The 27,509-nt window shown below is 35.6% G+C and overlaps 1 protein-coding gene and 2 pseudogenes across 2 annotated transcripts in view; all 3 read right to left on the reverse strand.

The window, feature by feature from the left end:
- The window catches only part of LOC138045748 (CAP-Gly domain-containing linker protein 1-like), a 310,682-nt gene that overhangs the window by 165,759 nt on the left and 117,414 nt on the right, over positions 1-27,509 (reverse strand). For both annotated transcript variants that reach the window (XM_068892354.1, XM_068892353.1), the window contains 4 exons: positions 26,284-26,565; positions 24,410-24,467; positions 23,915-23,998; positions 19,238-19,305 (listed from right to left, as the gene is read on the reverse strand). In XM_068892354.1, the coding sequence (XP_068748455.1) occupies positions 19,238-19,305; positions 23,915-23,998; positions 24,410-24,467; positions 26,284-26,565 (492 nt within the window). The remainder of the gene's footprint in view (positions 1-19,237; positions 19,306-23,914; positions 23,999-24,409; positions 24,468-26,283; positions 26,566-27,509) is intronic.
- Positions 8,533-9,453, reverse strand: LOC138045757 (uncharacterized; annotated as a pseudogene).
- Positions 9,378-10,657, reverse strand: LOC138045754 (uncharacterized; annotated as a pseudogene).

The raw sequence follows: 27,509 nt of genomic DNA on the forward strand, positions 1-27,509 counted from the left end.
TTATTGATGATTCTCAATGTAATTTTGATGTTAATTCAGATAATACTTATGAAACAGAAACAGAATATTTTTCATCAGATACTGAAAATTAATAAAATCTAAATATATATTATATATATGAAAAGTTTAAAAGAAATTATTCAGGTCTTAAATGATTGCTGTTTTAGTTATGTTAATGCTTTGAAAAGACGAAAACATGATTTAAATTCCAAATTAACATATAAAAAATTGCAGCACTCTTTTGAAATGTTTAAAACGTTTTGTTTTAATTAAAATGTATAATATAATATATATACATGAATGATCGGATTGTTTTTAAAATGTACAATGAACTTTATAATTATTTAGTAAAAATTATTTAGTAAAAATTTCTAAACATAAATTTAAATATCTTAGAGAAATTAAACAAAAGATAAATAAAAAATTTGAAATTTCTTTTAAATATTTAAAGTATTATGATAGAAAACTTAAAAAAGATTTTAATTTAAAATTAAATTGTAATTTTATGATTAAAATATAATACATATTTTTGTTATAATATAATGAATAATTTAATCAATGAAAATCATGTTTATCAAAAATTTATTACTTTTTTAGATTGCATTAGTGAATATTATTAAACGAAAAAGAGAATCTGATCATGATTATTTTATCAAATTAATAAAATGTAAAAAAGAACTATGTGAGCGATATTTAGAGGAATTTTGTTATGATGATTTTTACATTTATAGTACAGACGAGGAAAATGAAAATGAAAATATTATTTAAATATAAAGTATTATAATATTTTAATAATGACTTATTCTAGTGATAAAGAAAGAACACAAGCTATTTGTGAATCTAAAAGAAAATATATGTTAAATAAAGAATGGTTTTCCTCGATACAAGACGATACATACTAAATTGACTGCTCCCCATAGAAGCTTTTCAGGGCCAATGAAACACAACGAAACAACAACTGTTCAGAATCCCAACTGGCCGGAGGCAAACCAGTTGGCTATTTACAAATGCAGCGGCGAAGTTGAACCAGTGACTACCAGGATCTAATTCAACGAGTGGTCAGAGTGGTCAGGGATCTCCGAATCTCGAGGCAAGCGCCCTAACCACTGGGCCACACTTTATACTTTAGCAGGAAAACATTGTCATTTAAAAACATTAAAACAAAAAAAAAAATTTGAAAATAATAAACATTTTTTGTAAAAAACATAGAATATTATTTTTGTAAATATAAATAATAATTTGAATAAATTATTAAATTTATTTAAATTATTAAATTTGTAAAATTACTAAAAATTAAAATTTTTATCTATAGTATAAATATAGATGAACAAATCACAATTAGAAAAACTTTCAAAATCAGAACTAATAAATTTGATTTTACAACAAAATAGAAAGACTATAAAAGGAAAACCTATACCAACACCACGCCGCAGCGTAAAAGAAATGATTCACGAATATGAAGATAACATAATTCGACCTCCTTTTAAATTTAGAGATAAATTACCAACTATTATTGAAATAGCTATATTAAACTACCAAATGAATTATGTAATTGTTCAAAAGGATTGATAAACTTAAAAAACAACGATACTAAATGCTTTTTATGGGCTCATATAAGGCATCTTAATCCACAAAACAAGGATCCTCAAGGAATAAAAAAATCAGATAAGGCATTTATTCAAAATTTAGATTATCAAGGCATTGAATTTCCAGTAACTATTAAACAAATAAACAAAATTGAAGAACAAAAGAGTAATAACATCAATGTATTTGGTTATGAAAATAAACAACCTTTTCCTATTTATATATCAAAAGAAATGTATGGAGATTTTATGAATTTATTATTAATAACAGAAGAAACCAACACATTATGTACTTATCAAATATTTCAATAAATTCATGTTCAAACAAACAAAACACAAAGAAAGAAAGCATGTTTGAATGTATTGTCTACAATGCTTCAGCTCTGAACAAGTTTTGACTAATCATAAAGAAATTTGTATTGAAATAAATGGACAACAAGCTATCAAAATGCCAGAAAAAAATCAACTACCTGTGCCGTTTGCGATATATGCTGATTTTGAAGCTCTTACAGAAAAATTACAAGGTTGTAAACTTATGAACAACAGAGTATTTGGAAAAACAACGCAAAATTTATGGAAAAGAGTTGATGTTAAACTTGTCACGGATGAAAAAAAAAATGATTAAATTAACATCAAAGCCAACTTATGTAAGCAGTAAAATATTCAACAAAAATCGAGTGGCTATCCATAAGATTAAAGAAACACTAACCCTAAACAGACCAGCTTATGTTGGAATTTGTATTTTAGACCTAAGGTATGATTTTCATTACAATTATATCAAACAAAAGTATAATAATAAAGCAAAATTATTATTCACAGATACTGATAGTTTGTGTTATGAAATTGAAACTACTAATTTACAAAGACTTTTGTAATGATAAAGATAAATTTGGTAATAGTGATTATCCTGAAGATAGTCAATATTTCAACAAAGCAAACAAAAAAGTTATAGGTCAATTCAAAGATGAAACTTCAGGCATGCCAATCACTTAGTTTATCGGATTACGATCTAAAATGTATTCATATGTAAAAGGCGACAACCAAGTCGGAAAGACCGCTAAAGGAATTAAAAAGATTGTTATTCAAAAAAATATCAAGCATAAAGACTACAAACAAACGCTATTTAATAACAGACAAATGTATCATACCATGAAAACCATTAGAAGCAACAACCATCAACTTGCAAGCTATGAGTTGAATAGAGTGACATTGTCATGCTTCGATGACATGCCCTATATCCACAAAAATGGTATAACAAGTTATGCTTGCAGTCACTACAAAATAGAATGAGTTAACAAAACAAATCCGCTTGACGACAAAGTTCTGTGAATGTTATGCTATGGGGATTCTTTCATGTTTCACTTGCTTCATGCATCACCTGTTTATCAGAAAATTTACCAAAAAATTTACCAAATCTATGTTTTTTACCAGAAAAGTTACCAGCTGGTAAATTTATGAGTAAATCATCATTTCATCGATAAAGTCCATGTGGTATTACATCATTGACTTCCTGTTTCATTTGATTATATGAATACTTAACACACTTCATGAATGCATCTTCCAAAGTAGCTTCCAAAATGGAAACCAAAATGGAAACCAAAATGGAAATAAAAATCATTTGAGAAACAATTTTGGTAAAAAAATGAAACTTGTGATTGGTTAAAACTGACTTGAATATGAGAAAAAAACCCTTAATTTTGTTTTCATGTTCCATTTGATTGATTATGCAAATATTTAATCAAGTAGTTTTTTGCTTGGTAATATATTTTTTTAATTAGTTTGTTTTGGTCAATGTTTTGGTTGCTTTAAGTTTTCTCTCGCTACATGTAGCTCTAAATTTGAGTGCTTATCGCTTCAATTGTCTACTATGGAATATGTTGACTGGAAATTGCGTTTCATTTTACTTTATACGTACATCTGGCTTTCAGTGTTTTATCTTTGAATGTTCGAGGGTTAAACAAGATGATCAAGCGACGTCAGGTATTTCGATCAGCAAAAATCGGATGTACTATTTTTACAGGAGACATACTCTTCTGTGCAAAACTTAAAATCATGGGAAGGAGAATGGGGTGGTAAAATGATTGGAGGTCATGGCACTAATCACAGTCGAGGAGTAATGATTTTATTCAAGTCCAAACTTTCTGTAAATATTGAGCAAATTATATCGGAGAAAAATGGTAGATATATCCTTCCTCAAGTATTGGTAGAAGGCGTTTTTCTGAATATTTACGCTCTAAATGATTCAAACTCATCAGGTGCAATTCCTTAGAGGGTTATCTAATTCAGTTTTAAATAAATATGCCGGGAAAGAATAGTCCTAGGGGAAGACTTGAATTGTTATGAACGAAATTGACAAATGCAGAGGGAGCTCTTTTGAACAAAAGAAGACAGTTAGAACTCAAAATCTCATTGACACCTGAAGCTGCAAACATCCACGTGGAATAATCCATACAAGAAATCTATTGCAGATTAGACTACCATTTTATTTCAAAAAGCATGGAATCCACAATACAAACTGCTAATATCGTGGCTAACGTTTTTTCCGATCACTCTGCTATAACCCTGTCAATGTCTTTAAAAAGTAATGAAACAAAGAGTGGCTCTGGATTTTGGAATTTAACAATTTATTGTTAATGGATAAGTGTTACATGGAGATGATAATAAAACAAATACCTGAGTTTGTTGCCAAATACTGCAATCTCAATGACAAAGGCTTATTTTGGGAAAAAATCAAAAGGGAAATTAGAGCATCAACAATAATTTTCGCTAAAAATAAAGCCAAACAAAAACGAAACCAAGAGAAAGATTTGCTCATGTGACTAAACCAATTACAGGAAAAGTTAAGGTTAAACATTAGCGAAGCAATGAAAGTTGAAATGGATCGAGTCCAAAAAAAAACTAGCAAAGATTGTGAATAAAAAAACACAAGGAGCTATGACACATAGTAAGGCACAATGGTATGAGTTCGGTGAAAAGAATAATAAATACTTGTACAACCTAGAAAAAATAAACCATAAGATGAAACACATAACCTCGCTAAAAAAAGAAGACGGTAACATAGTCCTTGAGCCTAAACAAATTACAAATTCTACGCAATGCAATTAAACGCTCAAAGGAAATAGAGGGTATTCAAATTGATCCAAATAAATCTATAAAGATAACCCAATACGCCGATGACACAACGGTTTTCGTGAAAGACATTCGGTCTGTTCATAGGCCCTTTGACATGCTGCAACAATTTGAGAACTGTTCTGGCCTACGAATAAACCAATCTAAATCAAATACTGGCTGGGATCATTGCGTCAGAGAAAGGATCCCATTCTAAAATTAAAATTAAGTGACGAGACTGTATACGCCTTGGGTGTATATTTTTCATATGATGAAGAACTTGCCAGTAAAAGAAACTTCTTTGAAAAGTTGCGTCAACTTAAAAAGATACTGAACATTTGGTCAAGTCGAGGCATATCTATATATGGAAGAGTAAATATAGTCAAAACGTTGGAAATATCTAAACTAACTTAATTCATAAAGAAATTAATTAATTAAGTCCTAATGAATTCTCAGGCTTTTTAGTTCATCAAGCAACAAAGGAGACTTGTGTCTCATTGGTTGATTGTGTTGCTTGTACCCAGGTTTTTGCATGTGCAAGCACTCGCTCGCTCGCTCGCTCCCTCGCGCGAGCGAGCAAAATAACAAACAAAATGGCGACCAAAGGTGTCTTGTCTTCTTTCACTTTCACGTGATAGATTTTTCGCCCGTGGCATAGATCGACTGAGGTGGTAGTTCAGTTCGATATTCCTTCTGTTTTGTTTATAATCTCAAGCCGTAAGCTAGTGCACCCTATTAAATGTCCTTTAAAGAATTAGTGTATTTTACGTTCCTTCTTGTCCACAGAAACATAATACGAAATGCCATCGTTGTTAACGTCTTCTTCACCAGTTCCTACTAGTTACAATTAGCAACGTGTGTGGAGGATTTACTAAATCGCCATGGATTGAAATCGGAGGGTAGATAATAAGGGTACTGTAGTAACTTGTAGGTAGTTGATGAATGTGCAAGCTATTGTTATTTCCTATTATTCTGAGCCTTTTAAATTGGCTGGTTTTTCAGGAAAAATTATCTATTTTTTGTGCTCATGGCTGGAGAAAAATGTATAGTAAGCTTTTACTTCATGTTGATTTAAAAACAATAATTTTGAACCTCTCAATGATGACTTCAATTAGGCATTGCCATTACTTTTCCTATTCACATGCAAATGCTGCTATTTTGCTCTTACTTTTAGGTTAAAAAAACCCCGATTTTCTCCTTTTCTGACCATTTTACCCACTTGACACCCTGTAAATAGCAATTTGTTTAAATTGTACATCATGTGGGGCATCATGTGGGGCATGCCAAAACAACCTATTGTTTACCTGTTGTCATTAATGTGCCAACCAGAGGCTCGCTGGCTGTTGAAACAAAGGGCCTTTTGTTCCTGTGGTTGGCACATCAATGCTTGTCATCAGATATCTTCCCTATATATTTGTAACAAAGTTAGTAAAATTAATGTAAAATTAACGTCATAATTAAGGTTATGCATTGTCAGTAAACATTGTCTAATCAATATCTATTACTTGCTTATTTACTATATGGCTCTATGTTGCGGGGTAGTGACTATGAAAATCCATTGTCACAGCTTATAAAATTCAAAAATAAAGTTATTAGAATCATTAATGATGTTCTCCCATCCCACTTTACGTTTCCTCAGGTCTATTGCAATTTCACGATATTGCTAAATGTACACATTTATTTGCGCATGATTGGCTTTGTGGCGATAAGCCATGTAATTTTTTCCATATTACTGGCTTCGGAGCAACATATTCATTCAACTCAGAATGCATCTTTCCAGTATTTATTTCTTCATGCTATAGCCAATGTAAGAAAATTCTGCCTATCTATTATTGGAAAATACTTTTGGAATGACTTCCACTTTATAATCGAAACAGCGCATCTAAAATCCATTTTTAAAAAAGCAATTTTTGAACACTATTTTGCTCAGTACTGATTTCCTTACTTGCTGGTATGTACTCCAGTATTATAAGTCCAAATATTGCAACTGAATGGGATATCCTGTTCTGTAGATTGAGTACTATTTAAAGTTAAGAATATAATATTATTCTTTCTCTGAGATTGTTGTTAACTTGAATGTATTCACATTATGGATTACATTTACTAATGTTTTACCTGGTTATGTCTTATATATGAATCAGTGCCAATCTCCTTTTTAGTATAGCTAACGATATACCATTTATTTCTATTGGTGATATAGTGTATATAATTACGTTATCTGTAATAGTTTCGTTTTTTCACTCTCCTGAAGCAGTTTTATACAAATGTAAATAATACTTTGCCTGAGATGAGTAAATTTTGTACCAAGAAAACGTGTAAGTGCATTGTAAATAAATAAATAATAAATAATTTAACTACGAATCAGTGTCAATATCCACATTTTTGTGCAAAACTAGTATTTGATGTATCCACAATGACTGGATAGCATTGAGGGGACGTCCTATGACTGTTCTTCCAACAAACAACTAGCTCGAAGTTACAGATTTCAATACAATAGGCTCACTTTGCTGGTCGCTTGCGCACGCCTTGCTACTTTTAAATTTAAAGTGTTTAACTTAAATTATTCTTCTGATATTTGTGTGTCGGCTGTTAAAGGTGATTCCTGTATCAAGAAATATTTTCTAAGATTTGGCCACGAGAACGCATGAGTTAGAATTACTTGTGCACGTCATTTCATCAACTTGAAACTCTCGCAGCTTAGGGCAATATGACAAAATACAAATTGAAAAAAGCTTCAAATTTAGTGCTTTTTCAGTGGTTTAATTTTCAGACGTAAAAGTGTGCCATGTCAAAGACACAATAGGGCAGAGTGAGATGATATCATAACAAGATTTGGAGCCCTTTTGTAGACAACAACGTGTCACACGAAACCTGCTGTGTTGAACCTTGCCACTTTAAATGACAATTTCTTTACACAAATCTTTCTTTGGTTGTTGGGCTTACTGCAGCAAGTGGGAATTCCCGTATCACTGCCTATGACAAAAGTCTGGAAAAAGGGAATTAAAATATTTTTTATCAAGGAAATTTAAATGATCTGGAGCACTCGTAACGTAAAGCCTTGCGTCTTGGCTAAATCTGTTCGCTTCAAGATTCAAAATCAGCCCTATTTCTTCTCCAGAACAATTCCCGACTCTACTTCGACCATGTGGTTAAAAATTTCAAGGCTGGGAAGCTTTATAGCGAATTTAGATGTTCTTCACCAGTGGGCTGCCATTTTTCGACTCCATCGCTTCAAACGCCAGTTCACCCATATTTTTTAATGTGAACTCACATTTCAATTTAAATCCGACTTATTTGATTATCTAAGTCTCTTAAATAAGGAAAAACAATGCCAGGAAGGCAAAACTATCCTCTGCTCATTGCCAGTTCTGCATTTTGACTCGGCATCTTCGCTTCATTTGTGATCCTTCGCCGTATTTCGCGTTGTATTGAACCAGTATCACTCATTAAGATAAGGCAATGCCCATGTCTTTCAAGTGACTTATCATCTTTGCATTCATTGTGTGCCGTCCTTTTGGAAACATGCGATGAATATTAACGATACCAGCACTACATCCACCATTTCTCATGTTCCCGCATTTTGAATGAATTTGACTGAATCTCAAGGCATTTTCGGGGTGATGAGGCGCATGCGCAACATTAGTCTCCTTTGTTACAAGAAGCTAATTAGCGTGTCATTATCAGGGCCCACAGAGAAGTTTTGAAGTGGGGGGGGAGGGACACTCCATCTCAATCAAAGGGAGGGGGCAGACTCTAGAAATGGTTAAAATGCGTCTAACCTTACTTCACAGCAATCTTAACATACTTTATTGCTTCAAAAAGTCAAGTGATAGTTCAGTCTTGAAATGCAGTTAACATCAGTGGCCCTAGCTCAGTTCCATTTAATACTTACGATTCATCAGCCATTTAGAATAACAAATGAGGAAGTAACATACGGTAAGAGAACGCCTCATTACAATATTGTGGCTGATTTATGTGCTTATTGTTAGGAAATCTGATTCCTTAAATGTACAGACAGTTCTTTTTTGACTACTGTTATGACCAGAAAATTCATTTGCCATGTCAGCAAGGCAAAGTTTGTTGGTTCTCTCTTTGCGTGTGTTGACCACTGTCATATTTCTAAACCATTCTTGAGTCATTGTCGATCTGAGCCATGTTTTTAACCTTAGAACCACAGAAAATGACCTTTCTCTAGCTGTGCTGGTTGTGGGAATTTACCAGCAGAAGCTTGCAGATTGTGACAACTTCATTTCCAATGCTTTCCTCAGGTTCCTGTATTAACTCCTTCATTTTCTCTAGAATGCCATTGAAACATGTAATATCAACCATTTATCAAAACTTAAAACATTTCCAGTTGGGCTTTCAACCTTCCAGAAACTAAATCATCAGCATAATTTGTTTCAAGAAACTTAAGCTCTGTGGAGCAGTCTTCCGATATAACAACCTCAAAAAAGACTCCATCGTTGGATATGTAATAAAAGCTTGGCTGGCTAAAACGCTGGTCAATGGCATTCACCATAAAGTCAATATCTTCAAAGTATATGCACCTGTAACAGTCATGGGATGATGCAGGGGAAAAGGTGAACAAGAGCTCCCATGTTCGGCAACTGTCAGGCGACATGATACTGACATTATTGATGAAGCCAAAAATGTACCCAAAGCACTAAAAGTTAAAAACAGCAAATAGACATCCATCTCCAGACTGTACCTACCAATTTTTGTACGTACCGGTACCTATTTCGGCCAACTGTCGGCCAACTGTCGGCCAACAGTTGGCCAGCCGACAGTATCTTTTGGGAACTGTTCTTCACTTTTACCAATGCAGGATATGATGTTGCTCCAGTACTGTTTTCTTGGTAAGGTTGGCTCTGACATACCTGAATGTAGAGGGGTGATTTTGAGTATTTGTTAACACTAAGTCATAAAAAGATTTGAAGCTTGCATCACTACACATCTTTTGCAGAACCTTTTTTTGTAAGCCAAGCGATTCATTGTCTGCTAACAGCTGACATCCTTGTTTTCTGCATCATTTTCAATAAATTTTCAGCGTGTGAAAACGGATGCTCCCCCAAATTTAAACCAAACAATAAATCGAAGATGTTCATTAGGGGTTGGCACCCAACTGTCAGTGCACGTATATCCAACTGCAGTTTCTCCTTAAGGCAAAAGCTCCAATCCTGAAGAAACGCAGAATAGTTAGCCAGGATTCTATCCATCTTGTAGAACACAACCTTTGGCTGCAGAGTCAGCTTCTTCAAGATCCTCTTTGATGTCTTCAAGTAGCTTTTCATGTTTTGGTGAAACCTTTATTACGTTAACTATTTGTTTTGCCATTTCCATGGTGTTTGACAGTAAGTTACAGTTCTTTGTGGTGTCCTTCACACTTAAGCTTAGCGCATGTCCATGGCAGTAAGTAAAGTGAGCTTTCTGTTGAAGATCTTGGCCACTCCTGTTTTGTGCAGAAGCATGTTGCTAGCACCATCATAGAATTGCCCTGTACAGTTCAGTAGTGAGAGCTGCAATTTCACTAATACATCCTTCCTGGCAGACACTGTGGTATCTGCACCAATATCAGGTATGTTAAAAAAACCTGAGAAAGTCTTCATGGGGGTCAAGGTGTTTGTCAACCCATGGTATACAGATCGTTAACTGTTCTTTGTAAGTAATATCTGTATATTCATCGGATACAGTCAAGAAAAAGCCACCACAGATATCTAGTGTCAAATCACGAATAACCTTGTTTGCCATAATGGAAATTATTTCATTTGGATTTCATGTGATGTGTATTATTTTGTCCCCCTTCCATTCTAACCATTTACCAGACATAACTAATCGATGACATCAATGACATCAATGAAATCAATGAATAATCAATAGGTAATCGATAGGTAATCAGTTGATTAGTCACTGATTATTGCCGATGATCAATGAGTAGGCCACAAAATTTTCGGTCATCAATTAGTCCTCGATTGCATCGATTAGTCATTGAGTGCAGCGTTTTCATCCATTACTCATCGATATTATCTCGTGGCTGTAAAACAGTATTTGGCGAAGAAAAACAAACTTAAATGTAAACAGATGTTTCCAGGTTTATTCTTTTCAGCTAGCAGTACATAGAAATTAAGCTTCAGAAGGTTCTCCATTATCTCTTTGCTGTTTGTTGTTGAACCACACCTTGACGGTTGCCCCGTCAAGGTTGTTCAGTTTTGCAAAGTCTTCAATAACTCTGTGTGATGGATACTTGCTCTCATTGTACAAGGCCTCAAAGGCCATTTTCTGCAAATGTGAAAATTTCGTCCTCCTATTTGCAGTTGATGAAGCAGCTCGATTCTTTTTTCCTATAAAACAAAAACAACATGACTTTAATGTGCAAAGCGACGGAGCACTCATGAAAAAAAAAACATTTCTATGAACGATGTCAGTACACAAGGCATATGGTCTTCCAAATTGATCAAATTACACTTGTTCAAAAGTGATACATGAACCTTGAATCTTTCCTCTCAGCCGTATCCCCTATGGGACCTTCTTGCCGTAGCCAGTTCTTTATTCTTCGGTAGGGCTCTCTTCCTTCCTCTGACAGTTGTTCAAAGGTCTTAGGTTTGTTGAGAATTTCGGATCCTCTACCCTGGGATCTTTCCAACACGTGGCCTGCAAACTTTTGCGGCTCACGATTAATGTTAAATCGTGACCCCCAAAATTAAAATTATACTTTACACCTTTTCTACACAGGTTTTACGAAACATCTTGCGCATATTTCTTGTGGCTGTCTTGCTGTTCACACCCTTAGTGGAATGTGCTTTTGTACTATCACTTCATGTAAAAAACTAGTTCCCTTTAGACATCTTGTTAGAATCCCTGATGAAGTCTGTTTGATCAGATGAAACCAGTCGGATAATAAACGAAGTTAACAAGATCAGTTGCTGTGTGCTGCTCACTAGTTTCCTTTAAAAAATTTTTAAAAAATTGTCAAAAGATTCCAGCAACTCCATCTTCTGAAGGCATTCTTTTACTCGATAACAAAATTCTTTCAGAAATCGAGGGCCACCGGTAGACACTGGAGATGCAACAAAAGAAATTGAAGGAAGCCCAAGAGAAAGAAAAGAATGAAAAAATAGACGGATGAAACAGGGACTTCCCGAAAATATGACAATAGCGGTTCTAAAACAACTCTTAAAGATAAAGGAATCGCGTTTAGATCAAAGGCCAAAAAATCGGAAATTGTTTAAATACTCAACACTCACGCTGGTTATGTAACTGCTTATGACGGATGTTTGCCTAAGCTGAAGCAGTTTTACTTTGCTGACAAACACCCACCAAAAAAAATCGATAACCACAGTCGATTCTTGTAGCGAATTTGTTAGTTCCATTTTCAGACTGGTTGTTTTGTTATTACATAAAGAGTTGGGTCAAGTGAAATATTGCACAATTAAGAATCATCTCTATTTGTGATTAGCACTTTGTACCTCGACATTGTCACTGAGATACAAGGAAAATTTTCGTCTAACACAGCTAAAAGAATCACAAACGAAAAAAATATTACAAGAAAGCAGTGTCTTTTTTGCGCATTATAATAGTCGGTGAGTAATAGATGGGTCATCGATGAGTAATCAATTACATCAATGAGTAATCGATGTCACCGATGAGTAATCGATAAGCCACAAAATTTTTGGGCTTCGATTACTCATTGATCATCGGCAATAATCAATCACTAATCAACTGATCAATGATTGATGCCATTGCTCATCGATTAGTTATGTCTGGCATTTAATGACAAAAGGTTCGTCTTTTGCCCTTAGTTGTAGCAGCTAAATAAAGTTAGATTCATTGTCAGGGCCGCCCTGGAAGGCTTGCAGACAAGGTACTATATTAATTCCATAATTTTAACTAAGCATAGACAAGTTCTTTCCATTGTCTGTTTTGCAGCAAATTTTCGCACATTTTGGGAATTATGAGTTGATAGTCAACAGCCATTTTGTGTTTACTTGATGTTCCTTAAAATGGCATAATGCCTTTTTCCAGTTCGTAAGCCCCGTAGAAGAGAATGCCAGTTCTTTTTTTTCTCTAGCAGTACAGAGATTTGATTTCCATTTTGCTGGACACAAATGAAACAAAGTGTGCAATCAGTTTTGTTCCTTGTAGTGCAACCAGGGGAATTCCTTAAACCACATTGCTTGAAGAGTGCGATTGTGTTCGCCAAATATATATATTTTTTGGGAAGCCGTAATTTATAGTTTGCCAATGCTTCTGTAATATTAATGCATACGTCTTCACCAAGTGATGAACCAGCTTTTTTCCTCTTCTTGTTGGCCTAGCGACTGAGGTAGCTGTTTCTACTGCTTGCAGATCAGGAGTCACTGTAATTGGCTGACAACATTTCTTCAGAGGAGATTCTAAATACAATGTTCAAATTACAAAGCAAAAAATAGCTATTATTAATCAAGATTCGACTTTTTAAGAGAGTGCCCCAATTTAATTCTATAAAAATGTAACAAGAAGAAAGGAATGTCTGTAAATGTCTACACTATATGTAACAAGAAGACAATACCGTTTTCAAATCCCACTTTCACATTACTTATCTGTACTTAATCCTTAGGGATCATCCCAGTGAAGTTTAAAAGGTTTTACAGTAACCAAAGGTTTTGACTCACGACTCAGTTTTCCAGTGTGAGGCAGATGGATGAGACACACTGAATAATGAAGAATGTTTCTGGTGGCTTAGTGGATGGATATCGTGTCCAATGCATGCCATACATGTAAGCTGGTATGTTTGAACTGTATGAGCAACTGTTAACAACAAAGCTCGATCTATACAGCCCAGAGGGATACATGCAAGGATCATCGACCAGAAGAAACAGCAAGTCATCGTGCTCGAGATGAGCTGTCCTTGAATTGAAAGCAGGTCAAAAGGAGAAGACACTGAAGAACAGTCCACTATGATGAGAGCTTCACGGATATCGAATTCATCAAGTTAACATCATCATGGGTGTCTTGTGAAGCTGGTCAAGCGAGTTGGACACTATTATTAGGGAATTGCTAGGATGTAGAAGAAAAGATGTTCTGAGGAACAAATAACAATCAGTGTTGTCAAGCACACCGAATATTGCACGAGTGTTAAAGGTTGCACCATGATGCCAAAGTAAAAGAGCATTCCATTCTCAACCACAATCTTTCTTGCTCTCCTATCCACATAAGTAAAAACATGTCAACACACAACCGTGTTGGCAAATGCAATGGTCAACACTTCACTGACACAACTGTGTCCGTGCACTGGTGGCTCAGTTGGTTGAGCACAGGGCTGCCATGCGGGAGGTCATGAGTTCGACTCCGGCTGGACCAACACTCAGGGTCTTTAAATAACTGAGGAGAAAGTGCTGCCTTTGTAATTACATCTGCAAATGGTTAGACTTTTAAGTCTTCTCGGATAAGGACGATAAGCCGGAGGTCCCGTCTCACAAATAACTTCCATGTTCATTAGTTCCCTGTGGGATGTTAAAGAACCCACACACTATTCAAGAAGAGTACGGGATAAAGTTCCCGGTGTTGTGGCTGTCCTCTGTGTGTATATGGGTGGGTGGGTGGGTATAGCAGGTCGACCTCAGCTGAATAGCTGCCAAAACTTCAACCTGCTTAAACAAACAAATAACAAACAAACTGACTCATCAACCAACAAGTAAAAATATGTTGACACATATAAATATGGTAAGACCAAGAAGACGTTTCAGCTAACTTTAGCTATGGTGACCTGCTGCTGTGGTTGAGCAGAGCATTGTAAATTTCTAAGTTCTAACCGCTCCTGCTGATCTCTAATCAGCCTCCTGTAAGCATGCAGCCATCTTCTCTTTAGCACCTTGGACAAAACATGCCATCTTCTCGGCTTTATATTGGCACTGCTCAATCTCACTGTCCTTCCCCTCAAAAGTCTGCTGCAGTTATGCCTTACCACACAATTCATTTTTCAACTTTAGTTGGTGGCATAGGGATTTGTAATCACACTTTGGACTGCTAGCCGAGTCTCCATATTCTTTCCTCTCCATTTTTGTAGGTTGAGTGCAGTCATGTTTTCTTTAGTCTCCCCTACACAGCCCACACACAACCAGAGCCTGGCATGGCCAGATTCTCCACACACAATGTTGAGGAATGATTGATGTTAACTTCCATTTAATTGGAAGTTTGAATGAAGATACCAGTAATTGATCATGATAGCTTTAAAACCCTAATACCATATATAGACTTAGCCAAGCCTAAAAGCAGAGTTCCCTGGTTATTTATTCTTACTGCCTGTAGGGTTTGTGAAAATAAAAGGTTTCAAATTATCCGCGCTTTGGTGTTTCCGGTTGCTGCTTAATGAAATCATTTTCTTTGCTTTCTTCCACAGAAAAGTTCATTGCCTAACTAGTGAATTCCACGGTAAATTTCACGCCAAAAATCAATATCGCATGAATCACGAGGCCATGAGTGTGACATCGGTTATTCCAGGGAAATTTACTTTGAAATTTACCAGTTTGGCAATGAATTTTTCTTGAACCACATGAGTTTTAAAAGAAATCAAGTACACCCTCAGCGAGCGAATGGGAAAGCAAAAAAGCCATTTCAGAGTCAACTGTCAATTTTCAGCGAATAGAAATCACACTAAAATAATATTAGAAACCATCTAAAAACTTTGTCAGTTCAAGGTCAAAAAAGAGCACATCAAAAACCAGTTGGGCCAACCGATTAAAAAAAGCACTTGTTCGCTCACATTTTAAAGCAAAACAAACAATTCAACTTTATCTGTGTCCAAAATAGGACAGATAATTGTTATTTAATTCCAGTTGAGAATAAAAATTCGAGTTTCATTCCTGAACAAAGGAAAAACCGATAACCGGTAAACAAGTGTTTAAAAATATGCATCCATTTTAAATGATGTGTCTGTAAAAAATAACAAATGGTTTAGTGCCCAAGGAAAGAATTTGTGGAGTAACTTCTTGCACTAAGAATGAGCTATTACTGGTATTATGTTTTGTCATTCTCTTCTCTTTCTCTCTCCTTTCGTTTCTGTTCTAGTCATAGGTCCTCCAGGCATCTTGAAACCTTATGAGAGCTTCTAAAGATATGCCAAAATTGCAATACAGAGAAAAAAGGAGCTGTAAACAAATTAAAGATTGGCTCTCAAATTAAGTTTATGTCCCTCCGATGCTTGACTTGAATAACTGCGTAGCCACCAGTGTGGACCACAGCTATCATGATATGTCAAACCGGATTTAAAGCAGCAAAAAATGAAGAAAAAAAACATTTTCAAAACAGTTTTCCACCTGACCATGAAAAGGGTTGACTGTGTGCGAACTATAGTTCACATAGTATGGCCGTGTAGCCGTGTCGAGCCACACAAAGCGTGCAAAAAATTAAGCCTTGTTTATGATTAGGTGAGTTAACATGGGATGAGCCTGCAATCCAATCGAAAAACCAATACCTGGTCAGCGGTCAACTTTAAAAAAAAAAAACAGCCGACCTCAGTAAGCTCTACGCTTGAGCCCGCAATATGGTCACATGATACTGGTCAGCAGATACCTTGTTTTGACAGGTGTCAATTGATCATAACATAGATGTCCAATATCAAAGATGTATGGTGTAAACTAGCATGATACTGGTCACATTGGCATACATGGAGGGGTGGATGTACATACAGACGGTTGAAGACGTCACGGCTATAAATCCAAAATTTCTTACATCGATCAGTTACCATATTTTCTTAACTATGGTGCTCCTCGGTGCGTGCAAAGCTCCGCCATTTTCTTCCAACCAAATGGTCCAACAAAATGATTCCTTATGTATGACAGCTTTCAAAAACACTTTTTTAAACTAATTAACCGAACATTGATCGCCTTAATTAAATTACGCTTCATCCTAAGAAATTAAGTCAACAATCCTGTGGTATGCATTAAAAAATAGAGTTTTGCAATCTTCCTGTTATTATTAGAAGTAAGTTCCACGAAAGTCTTCATGATTTACCACAGGGTTCGCATCAGTATTTTGAATGTAGTTTGGACATGAACTATATAACCAAAACAACACTGTGTGTGATGGCTACATGTGGTGCTGAATCCACTTCAGAGTTTTTTGTCAACTTTGCAAATAGCTTCATTTGGCCTGGTCTAGTACTTAAACATAGCTGCTTGGTGTCATAGTGTACTACAGTTCCTTGAAAGTGTTGAAAGTGGTTTAAGACCTAAGTGTAGGGTAAAGGAAAAAATGCCTTGTTAACCAGATTCTTGCCATTTCTTTAAATATGACCCCATAAACCAAAACATCCCAATCACAATTTACTTTGAATGCAGCAAACACCAGCAAAGGAGTTCAATTTTGTTATCATCCCTTCTTTAAAAGAGACAGATTTAAACGTTTTTTTTTTTCATTTGCCACAACAGTGTCTTTAGAACAGTAATACTGTTGTTTTACAATGTAGTAATACCAGTAGCTGTGTTTTATTACCTTTTTATCTTATCTTAAGACAAGAAAATTTAGTTTTTGTACTACTATTTAGTACTATAATTGAAACTTTGTAGCTTGACAACCAGAGTTACCACTTCACAATAATCATGATATGCATGTGTCAAAGCCGCTAACACTACAAATTAATTCTGATTGGCTGATGAAAGTTACGACTTGCAGCACTTGGTTTACAAAAACATCAGTCCCTTGATCAAAACAAAAGGTAACTTAGGTACAAAGAAAAAACAAAAATTCAATAAACAAATTTTGAGTTGGGATGGCTTCAAGGCAAAAATCAGCACAGAGGAGATTGAAAGTTCTTCCTTTTGCTTCACAGTGCTTTATAAGTACAAGAGGTCACCTTTGCCTAGAAAAAAGATAAACTTTATTTTCTTAAAAAGATGTCTGCAGCATTTACATTTGCTGACAAGTTTTGGGTACTCACATGAAAAGAATTGAGCTGCATGTTGAAATTATAAAAAATCTGAGTTATTCTAATCTTTCAGACACCTCGCTATGCTTTTTCTATCGGAAGCAGCATAAGACTTACATTTGTATGATTTACAAGTGTTCAATATTACATACACTATTGTTAATACACGTACATTAAGAAGTTAAGTTTTTAACACAAAACAAAATGTGAACCAAACTCACTATCAAGGTTTCTGCAAGGAGAACGATCAAAGAAATGTGCCAGATCTTATGAGTAAGATAAACACATGTTCCATTTTTATAAACATACAGCTTTTTTAAGCACTACCAAACACAAGACTCTTGATGCTGTTAACTGCTTTAAAGCTTAAGACTTCTGTCTCAAATGACACGTACACACAGACATTAGTGTAGACAAAGGCCCGTCATATTCAGTGGGTCTGCAAAATGGTTTGACAAGTGTGTACACCAAGCCTTTTGCTACAGCTGAGAAACAGCCAATGTAAGGAATCTCAAGAATTCTGTGTCATGTGTTCAATGTCTCCTTAAAGTAACCCGGAATTCAATAAAGCGGTGAAGTAATCTTTGCAAGGCTTCAAGAGCATTTGGACCTGGTGACATTTGCACAATTAGTTCAATCAATGTGTTCCAGCACATCTAGCACTTTTGCTTGTAAATTTGACACTCATGAACCAGTCATATAAAAATAAATAAATTACAATGTACTTATTTTTAATTTGCACACAAACAATAACAACCTGTACAAAAGATAAAAGTGATCCTAGCACTTCACTGGACAATTAAAGCAATTATCACTTTATACACCTCATTCCGAGATTTCCGCCATTTTAGTATTCTTCTGTTTGATAGCAAATTGGTCCTTTTGGTTGCATTCTAGGTTAAATATTCTTTTGAATTTTACATTTGAAAGAGAGGCCAAAAGGGCCAATTTGCAAGGAAACAAAAAAATACTAAAATGGCGGCCATTATCGAATAAGGTGTATAAACACATGACCCTCTCCCAACTGAGCTATGAAGCCACACAGTTGGGAGAGGGTCAGTTTGTTGGGCTCAGGTATTCCTGTGAAAGGACTGGTGAATGAAAAAAAATTATTTTTGAAGTGCATTTCATATATGAAACGTAGAAGTGATGCTTGCCCTAAACTGGACAATTTAAGAAATTGTTACCCTATGGACACCTGCAAAATTCAGGATCACTATATTTTCTCCTGTAAAAAATCTGCCAACTGAATTTTTCAGGTGTCTATACAAAGTGACAATTGTTTAAACTTTCCAGTTATTTTTGAGGATCACTTAATTCTTTCGGAATATACACTGCATGCACTTGAAAAATACATTTCTTTCATAACAAGTGGTTACTAGAACCAAAAACAGTGTGTACAGTGTACATGTACTAATGCAGTAGCAAAAGGAGGTTTAGATTCAAGTTGGAATTGCACTCACAAGCCTGCTTTCCACTTGTGTGATAAGCAAGTTCAGAAACATTACCAAAATGTACTAATTTGATTTTTGATCCAAAGTAAAAGATACTTGGGATCAAAAAAATGCTCCTGGGATTGTCACGTTACTTGTGTCTTTTCGTATCACACAAGTGAAAATGAGGCGCGACTGGCATACGTTCTTACCAATTTGTTTTTGTCCGCAGTGAGGTTATCTGATTTGCTTTCACTAAAACGAAGTTGCTTTTGAAGTTCTGAAAAAAGATATGTACAGTGTATCGTTAAAAGGACTGTGAAGCAGACCCCTTTTCACCTGGTTTCTAGCCACCCCTGTCTTTTTTGCCTACTGTGACTAAAATTCTCACCCTCATACCTAATCCTGATCCTTGAACTGCAGTTTGCAGTCTGCAGTAAAACAGGATTACAAAGGCTCAGACCTGTTTAACTCTTTTCCCTGGATTGTTACATTCCCTTCCTCTCAAAAGCAAGACTGTCAAGGTAATTTAACTAATGAAATTTAGATCTTAGTCACATAAGGTACCCCTACACATTGCCTTGTGAGTTGAAGAAGTTGGTCAAGTTTCACGTCACTTTCTTCCTTAGCAAACTGAAAACGTTCTGACCAACACGAGTGTTGAATGTTGTACAAATAGTGAATAATGTTATTCACCATATTTCATAAAGAGAATGTTGTCCAATACACACAAACTGAGTTGGATTGACTATTTTTTGGTAAAGACTTAGTGATGACCCGTCAAAGTGTAAAGTCCATCCGCCTGTGGAAAATGTCAGATCACGAAAAAAAAAAATGGCCTCAACTAGTCACAGATGCTAACAATAAGACCAGATGATGACGATTAAACCAAGTGAAGAGTCTGTCCATCTATGGAAAATGTCACATTGTAACAGAAATAAAATCTGGGTATAGCAAGCTTGGTTTTAAGTAGATAAAAAAATTGGACAGATGGTGACCAATGGTGACGATCCAATCAGATGGTGACAATCTGTCCTGTCAAAGTGAAAACTTCATCCGACTGTGAAAAATGTCAAATAATGAGAGACAGAAAAAAAGCTGGTTAATGCAAGTTCGCCAACCAGATGGTAAATATTGGGGAAGAAGCTCCTTTCAATTTAATTCTGACGAAAAACAAAAGAATGACCATAATTTTCAGCAAACTTTGAAATCTATAAAGAAATCAGTTCATATGTGGAAATGGAGAAATTTATCTATTTTGGGTAAAATTCAAATTGTTAAAACTTTTGCAATTCCAAAGCTTTTATTCTGAGCATCAGTGATTCCAATTCTGAAGGACCTTGTTAAAGAAGCAAATTCAATCATCTATAACTTCATTTGGAATGGGAAAGATAAAGTGAAACTCTTCCCTGCATTTATTTCAGATATTAATAAAGGTGGGCTGAAAATGTTAGATATCGAATCCATGATTAGTGCAAAACGTTTCATTTGCTCAAAGAAATTATTACATGACTACCAGAATATCACCCATTGGTGGGATATTTCTTCTTTATTTTAATTTTGACTCTAGCAAATGAAAAATACAGTTGGCGAAATATTATAGGAAATGTCTTGAAGTGTGGTCCTCTCTGAATGGTAGGACACTGACCACGTATCACGATATTGTAAACAAGATGGAATTTATGGCATATATAGATTTAGCCAAGCCTAAAAGCGGAGCTTCCAGGTTATTTATTCTTACGGCCTGTAAGGCTAGCAACAACTGTCAATAGCCAGCAAATAGGAATCACGCTAAAATTAGAAGCCATAAAAAAAATTGTCAGTTCAAGGTCAAAAAAGAGTTTTACTGATGTACTTTATTCTACGTTATTTCTGACAAGGAGATCATTCACGTTTTGATGTATTTCATTGAAACACGACAGGGTGGCTTGGAACAAGATTAATCGGCAAAATATGGCAACCAAGAAAGGACAAACTTCAAACAAGATCCGCTCCAAAGCTTAAATAAGATTTAGTTGCTACAAACAAACTTCTGGAAACACAAGCTAGTGAAATTTCCCCCTAATTTTACGAGAACTCGTTGTGATTACGTGTTTATAACATAAAGGCAACATTTTCTTGTCACTGTCGAGGCACATCGAAAAAGAGTTGGCCAAACGGATTAAAAAGCACTTGTTCCCTTGCATTTTAGAGCAAAACAAACAAACAAATCAACTTTTTCTTTATGTCCAAAAGAGTACAAATAATTGTTATTTAATTCCAGTTGACAATAAAAACTTGATTTTCATTCCTGAACAAAGGTAAAACCGATTCAACCACTTTTTGAAAATAACAAACGGCTTAGTGCCCAAGAAAATAATTTGTGGAGTAACTTCTTCCGCTAAGTATGAGCTATTACTGGTATTCTGTTTTGTCGTTGCCGTTCTCTTTCGCTCTCCTTTCGTTTCTGTTCTAGTCATAGGTCCTCCAGGCATCATGCAAAATTATCAGAGCTTCTAAAGATATGCCAAAAATTGCAATACAGAGAAAAAAGCAGCTCTAAGCAAATTAAAAATAAACACTCTGCTTTAAGTTTATATCCTTCTGATGCTTAACTTAAATAACTGTGTAGCCGTCTGTGTGGACCACAGCTATCATGATATTGCAAACTGGATTGAAACCACCGAAAAATGGAGAAATAAAACATTTTCCAAACCATTTTCCACCTGAGCCACAGAAAGCGCAAGAAAAATGAAGCCTCGCTTATGTCTAGGTGAGTTAAACTGGGTAGAGCCTGCAATCCAATCGAAAACCAGTACCTGGTCAGCGGTCAACTTTAAAAAAAAAACAGCTGACCTCAGTAAGCTCTAAGCTTGAGCCTACGCTATTGTAATGTGATACTGGTCAGCAGATACCTCGTTTTGACAGGTGTCCATTGATCAAAACATGGATGTCCAATATCAAAGATGTACGCTGTAAAGTAGCATGATACTGGTCACATTGGTATACATGCTATACTTTCATTTTAATCATCTCCCATAAAAGGCCCGTGTCAACAGTATCATCTTGAGAGAGGCTTAGCTACATAATTCCCAAAATTCTTTCTGGAATTTCCCAAACAAAAGTTTTAAAATTCTTTTAGAAATGTCTAAAGTTCTGCAAAAACTCTCTAAAATTCCAGACAATTCTTATAATTTTCATTTCTTGTAGTGCAAAGTCTGCCACATTTGCTATTAAGCAAACATCTGGATTCCGAAACTACGGTGAGAAACCACTGCTTAGATGCACTGTAGGGCCCCTTTTGGTTAATAACTGCTGATAAAGAATGGATATGACCCCTCTCCTGGTAGGTTGGAATACAAAAAAAACACGTTTTGTCAACGTTTTGGCCTGTGAAAAGTTTCCAACATGTCAGGCGAAAGTTTAAATTGCTCTAAAATTCTCAAAATTGTCAATTTTTTTCTAAAATTCCTGAGAGTTTCTAAAATTATTTTTGATGTCTAAAATTCCCAAAAAAATTTCGGAATTATGTAGTCAAGCCTATCTTGAGAACATTCATCTTTAGTTTGCGCTGTGATCTGATTGACGTATTCTGTTTCAGACAACAAAGCAGTATTTATTTTTCAAAAACATTGGCTTCTAGTGTTGGACTGTAAGGAAATTTGTAAGGCGATCGTAGAGTGATCTGTTTTAAATGTATTTTAGTCATAGTAAAGAACAAGCACACAACTGGATTTTGGTGCCACTTGTGATCAGGAGGCCTATGTTGGTGCTATTCAAGGTTTTTGTTAATGACAGTGTTTGAAAGAGCTTTGACGACAAAGCGTACCATAAATCGGCATGTGTGCATAGTAGTCTGTGTACACGCATTTGTTGTCACTTTAACAATGTCTCACAGCATACACAGAATTAACAATGTTTTAGCAGCTGCCTTTTAGAATGAAGCATTGAAATATCTGGCACTGGAAATTATCAGATTTGTACACAGGACACTCAACCTGACTTAAAGACAGGTCGCCTCGTTTTCTCACAAGTCGTCACCATCTGTCAAGATTATAATAGCTTCCTTTGGAAAACCAGACTTCCAGTAAGTAAAGTTGACTTCCCTTTAACCAATCTTCAAGCCTAATGACTTGGCCCCAGTTGTGAAAATGATGGATAGTGCTGTCCACCAGATAAACCACTGGGTAAGTCATAGCCAAACCAATTGCGCTAGCCAGTGGATAGCGTTATCCACCTTTTGAAAAACTGGGGCCTTACGTCCAAGACAAAAGACGGATCAACAGCAAGAGACAAACTAACTCAACTTGTGTATATTGCACATGTACATGTGTATGCACATCCAGGGTAGTATAGTTCAGTTCATCATTTTTTCCATGATTGTGTCTAAAATAGTAAGGCTGCGGTTTTCATCAGGCTGGAATGTTTGGAATGTTTACTGGCTATGCCTCAGTTAAGTAGAACTGTGATTGGCACTAGTGAAAGCATTTCGATCTTTGCTTGTTTTTCCTGTTTTGAATAACAAACTGAATTGTACTTCAGATGACACCCCACATAATCATGCCTAAACTTGTAAAGACCTTTTTCTCCAAAAAACGTCTTAACCTAAACATGGTGATTCATGCCTAAGCATTGTGACAGATGATTAAAATTTGAAATATAGAAATCTTGATAAAAGAAATATATTATTTCAAATAATTTTGGAAATGTCAGCAAGTTGCATCAAACGTTTTCGTGCATGTTACATGAATATAGGCCAATAATTATTGTATGATCTCAAGAAACGTTTTCAACCTCAATTTCCAATGGAAATGTGCTTCAGCTGATTTTTACAGGGCCTCTTAAGTAAACCATACTAATAAAATGTCCAAGGAGAAAATGAATGGGTGGTTATTGGTTAATATTCTTACCAATAGTTGTATCTTTAATCACTTGAAGCTCACCGCAGAGAGTGGAAAATTCAGTCTCCTTTATGAGGAGTTTCTCTTTGAGCTCTGATGACAAATCAATTTATTAAAAGTAAGTAATGCTTAATGGCTTTCTCTTTACAGCTTAAATATTTCATTGAAGTCAGTGGAAGAACAGTTTCTGAGAGCTACAAAAAGTAACCTGTTGACTTAATTTGCAATGTCTACCTCTTACCCCACTGAAGATACTAGCCCCAGTATCAAAACATTGGGTCTGGAAAACTGTAGCATTTTAAGTTGAGAGTATTCTTTAAACCAGAGTAGGTTACATTACATGATTTACAGGTATCGAAAATTCCAAAACAAAAATCATTTGGAACTTCTAAGGACTTATAATTATTATTACTTCAAAAGTAAGCAAATTAGTTTCACCTCAGTTTCTACCATCAATAAGCTTCCACATTCATACTAAAATGTTCTAAATACAAATTGACATACCAGCCAATGATTTCTGTAGAGACTCGTTTTGCTCCTTTAACTTTACAAGTTCTGATTTCTAAAAGGAAAAATAATGGAATGAAGAAATTTAGTAATGGTCACCTATTTTACCTATGCATTGCAAAAGAAAATGCTGAGATGCAACCTTTACATGTACTTGGTGTTGATAATAACTTGATAATTAAAAACAAAAATAATTATTATCACTTTGTCAAGCACTGTGGCACACTTACTGCAGGCTAAAATGTATTTTACCCTGCTGAAATAAAGCAATAAAAAGTGAGAATCAAACAACTGCACAATAAAAGGAGCCAAGGAAACAATGTTCGCTGCTGGTTCTTGCAGCGTTGGTGACAGAAATCACGGTCAAAATCATGTCTGAAAACATAGAATTCAACGATAAATTGGTAAAATCACACACTTCTCAGCTTCTAACAAACCAAAAATGGTGGTGAAGTGAATGTACGTTTTGTAGCTTAGAGCCAATTAACACACTCTGTTTAACCAGTTATGCTAAAATGTCAGTCTAGCAATTTCAACACTTAAAAAATAAGATGTATCAAATTTTTCTTTCATAAATTATGAAAACTCGAATGGCTTGATGGTGTATTTTCATTGAAGAAAGTTATTGTGTAATTGTTAAAACAGAATGTCATGTCATTTTTTCCCAAAGCCCTCCAAAGTGATAATAACAGTGATGCAATATATGTTCTTGGAAATAAATATGGTTTTGGCCCATCTCATAGTTCATTTTTAACCCTCTCCTAGCAGCTCAGGCTAAAATGAGTCAGAGTTGGGCCAAAACATTTATTACCTTGCATGAACATAAACTCTATTCTTTTATTATCAGAGAAGCACAAGATTACATGTAGATTTTTATTTGTGAAAGCCAAGGTTCTGATTCTAGTAAAACCTGCAAACATCATGTTATTTGCACAAAATGAAAGTTCTCGTCAATATATAAACTTGTTTATAAGGTATAATATTGATAATGGGTTCTACACAATGTTTGGAATACTACTGTTCATTACCTGTAACCTCAAACTACAAAAACGTTGTGGCCTTCAAAGAGAAGTGAGCCAACTGGAAATTAGTGATTAGCATTTTGTAACAAAGGCCACAACTCGCCTTAAACGTTACATGTTTGGATTAGCCCTGTTCTGTTTGCCAATTTTTATTTTCAATGTTACAGTAAGTGCTACCATTTGGTGCAGGCATTCAGAGGAGACACTTGAATGGGGCGCTGGTTCAAATGGCCTTTCTCCTTCATTTCAAAATGCTACTACACTGATAATTCATGAACGAACAATTACATTTCAGAACATTTTCATTGAAAGAATTTCTTATTACAAAAACGTGATTTTTATGAAGGCATGTACATGTACAGATTGGATTAGCAGGGTTGCATGGGTAATTTGCAACGAAAATGTGGGCCTTTGAGCTGTATCCTCATATGCAATAATCTTGTGCAGTGGGCTCTACTCTATTGGGGCAGTTTTGAGAGTACGTAGATGCATGTTGTCCACCCTTTGGCCCCTAAGAGTTTCCACAATGATGAATAAAATATGACAATGGCCATTGGAGGAGGGAAATGGTAAATATAGACATTTAGCATTGCCTTTTCAAAGTCGACCATATACTTCAAAGTGCCATTAGCCCTTACCCGTTAACGATTTGCTGTTTGCCACAGTGGCAAAAATAAACTTTAGCATAAGATTTCGCATTTGGTGGGAAAATGTGCCATACTGGATTACTGTTTTACTTTACATAAAACCGAGCCAGTGTCCTCAAGGATGTGCAAATGATCAGCAAAAATGTGTTAATTCAAGAGTTCAAAGCATTAAAAAATTTAAACGGCAGTTCCTACAACTTACCGTCGCTTTTAATTCAATTTCAAGTTCTCTGCTGGTTTTTTCTCGTTCCTTCCAATCCTTTTCCAACGAAGCAATTTTTTTAGTATAGCTTTTTAGTTCCTCTTTTTTTGAGGTGACATGCACTGTATGTTCTTCCAGTTTACTAGACAATGTTGTCTCTAGTTCTCTTATCTTCAAACCAGACTCTCTCAATGCTGTTTCCTGGTAGAACAACTGTGACTTGTAATCCAAAACGTCACTCTCTAATTCAGCAACTCTTGCTAAGGTCGATGTCTTTTCATCCTAATGGAGAATTATTAAACTTCAGATTGTAAATCAAATCATATCACATGAAACCACATCAAATTTTGGTTTTTTAATGAGAGTAGACGAGACAGCCAACAAATTAAACCTACATACATGTAGAATGATGAGTCCAGGAATCAAACCCACAATCACAGTCATAAGTTGTTGGAACACCCACCCCCTTTCCCCTGTTTAATGTTGGATAGGGCAATGCACCCAAACTAACTGTTCAGTATGTTTTAGTTTCCAAAAGGGTGTGCAAGCGGATGCAACATATAACACCCAACAATGTTGGGAGTTGATTGGCCAACATTGTTGTGTCCGTTTGCATGGGATTTTAGACACTAACAGCTCGACAGCAATGTCCTTTGAAATTGCGTTTGATTTTGTTCTGTTGTTGTTGCCTAATTATAAAGTCGCTATTGATACACACAGTCGGAGTCAACTGAATGTTTTGGTAGATTTCTCAGCCGCTCTCGTCCTCACAAACATGAAATGTCCAAATTTGGACGCGAGCAGCTCACCATAAATTTCAATTTTCTCTCCAAACATCCACACCATTCACTGCATACCAAATTGATTTCTGGGTAATTGTGAAGAAGAGCTCCCCAAAAACCCTGTCAGCCGACTGTCGGTCAACTGTTGGCCGACTGTTGCCCAACTGTCGGTCGACAGTTTTTGTTATGTTTGAGGCCAAAGTGTTGGCCGACTGTCGGCCAACAGTCGGCCGACAGTCGGTGACCTGTTGGCAACGTGTCGGTAACCTGTCGGCGGGACAAACTAAAATGATCGTAAGCATTTACTTGTCTATTGCTTCTAAACTACACGAAAAGAGTTAAAGGCAGTTCATAACGATACCTTGAGCAGCACTTATACTACTAATATGGCTTTTGTCCACAATTTTTCTTTTTTCTTAACAGATCGGTAACCTGTTGGTTAGC

This window comes from Montipora capricornis, chromosome 4, assembly GCF_036669925.1.
Source record: "Montipora capricornis isolate CH-2021 chromosome 4, ASM3666992v2, whole genome shotgun sequence".
Lineage (NCBI taxonomy): Eukaryota > Metazoa > Cnidaria > Anthozoa > Scleractinia > Acroporidae > Montipora > Montipora capricornis.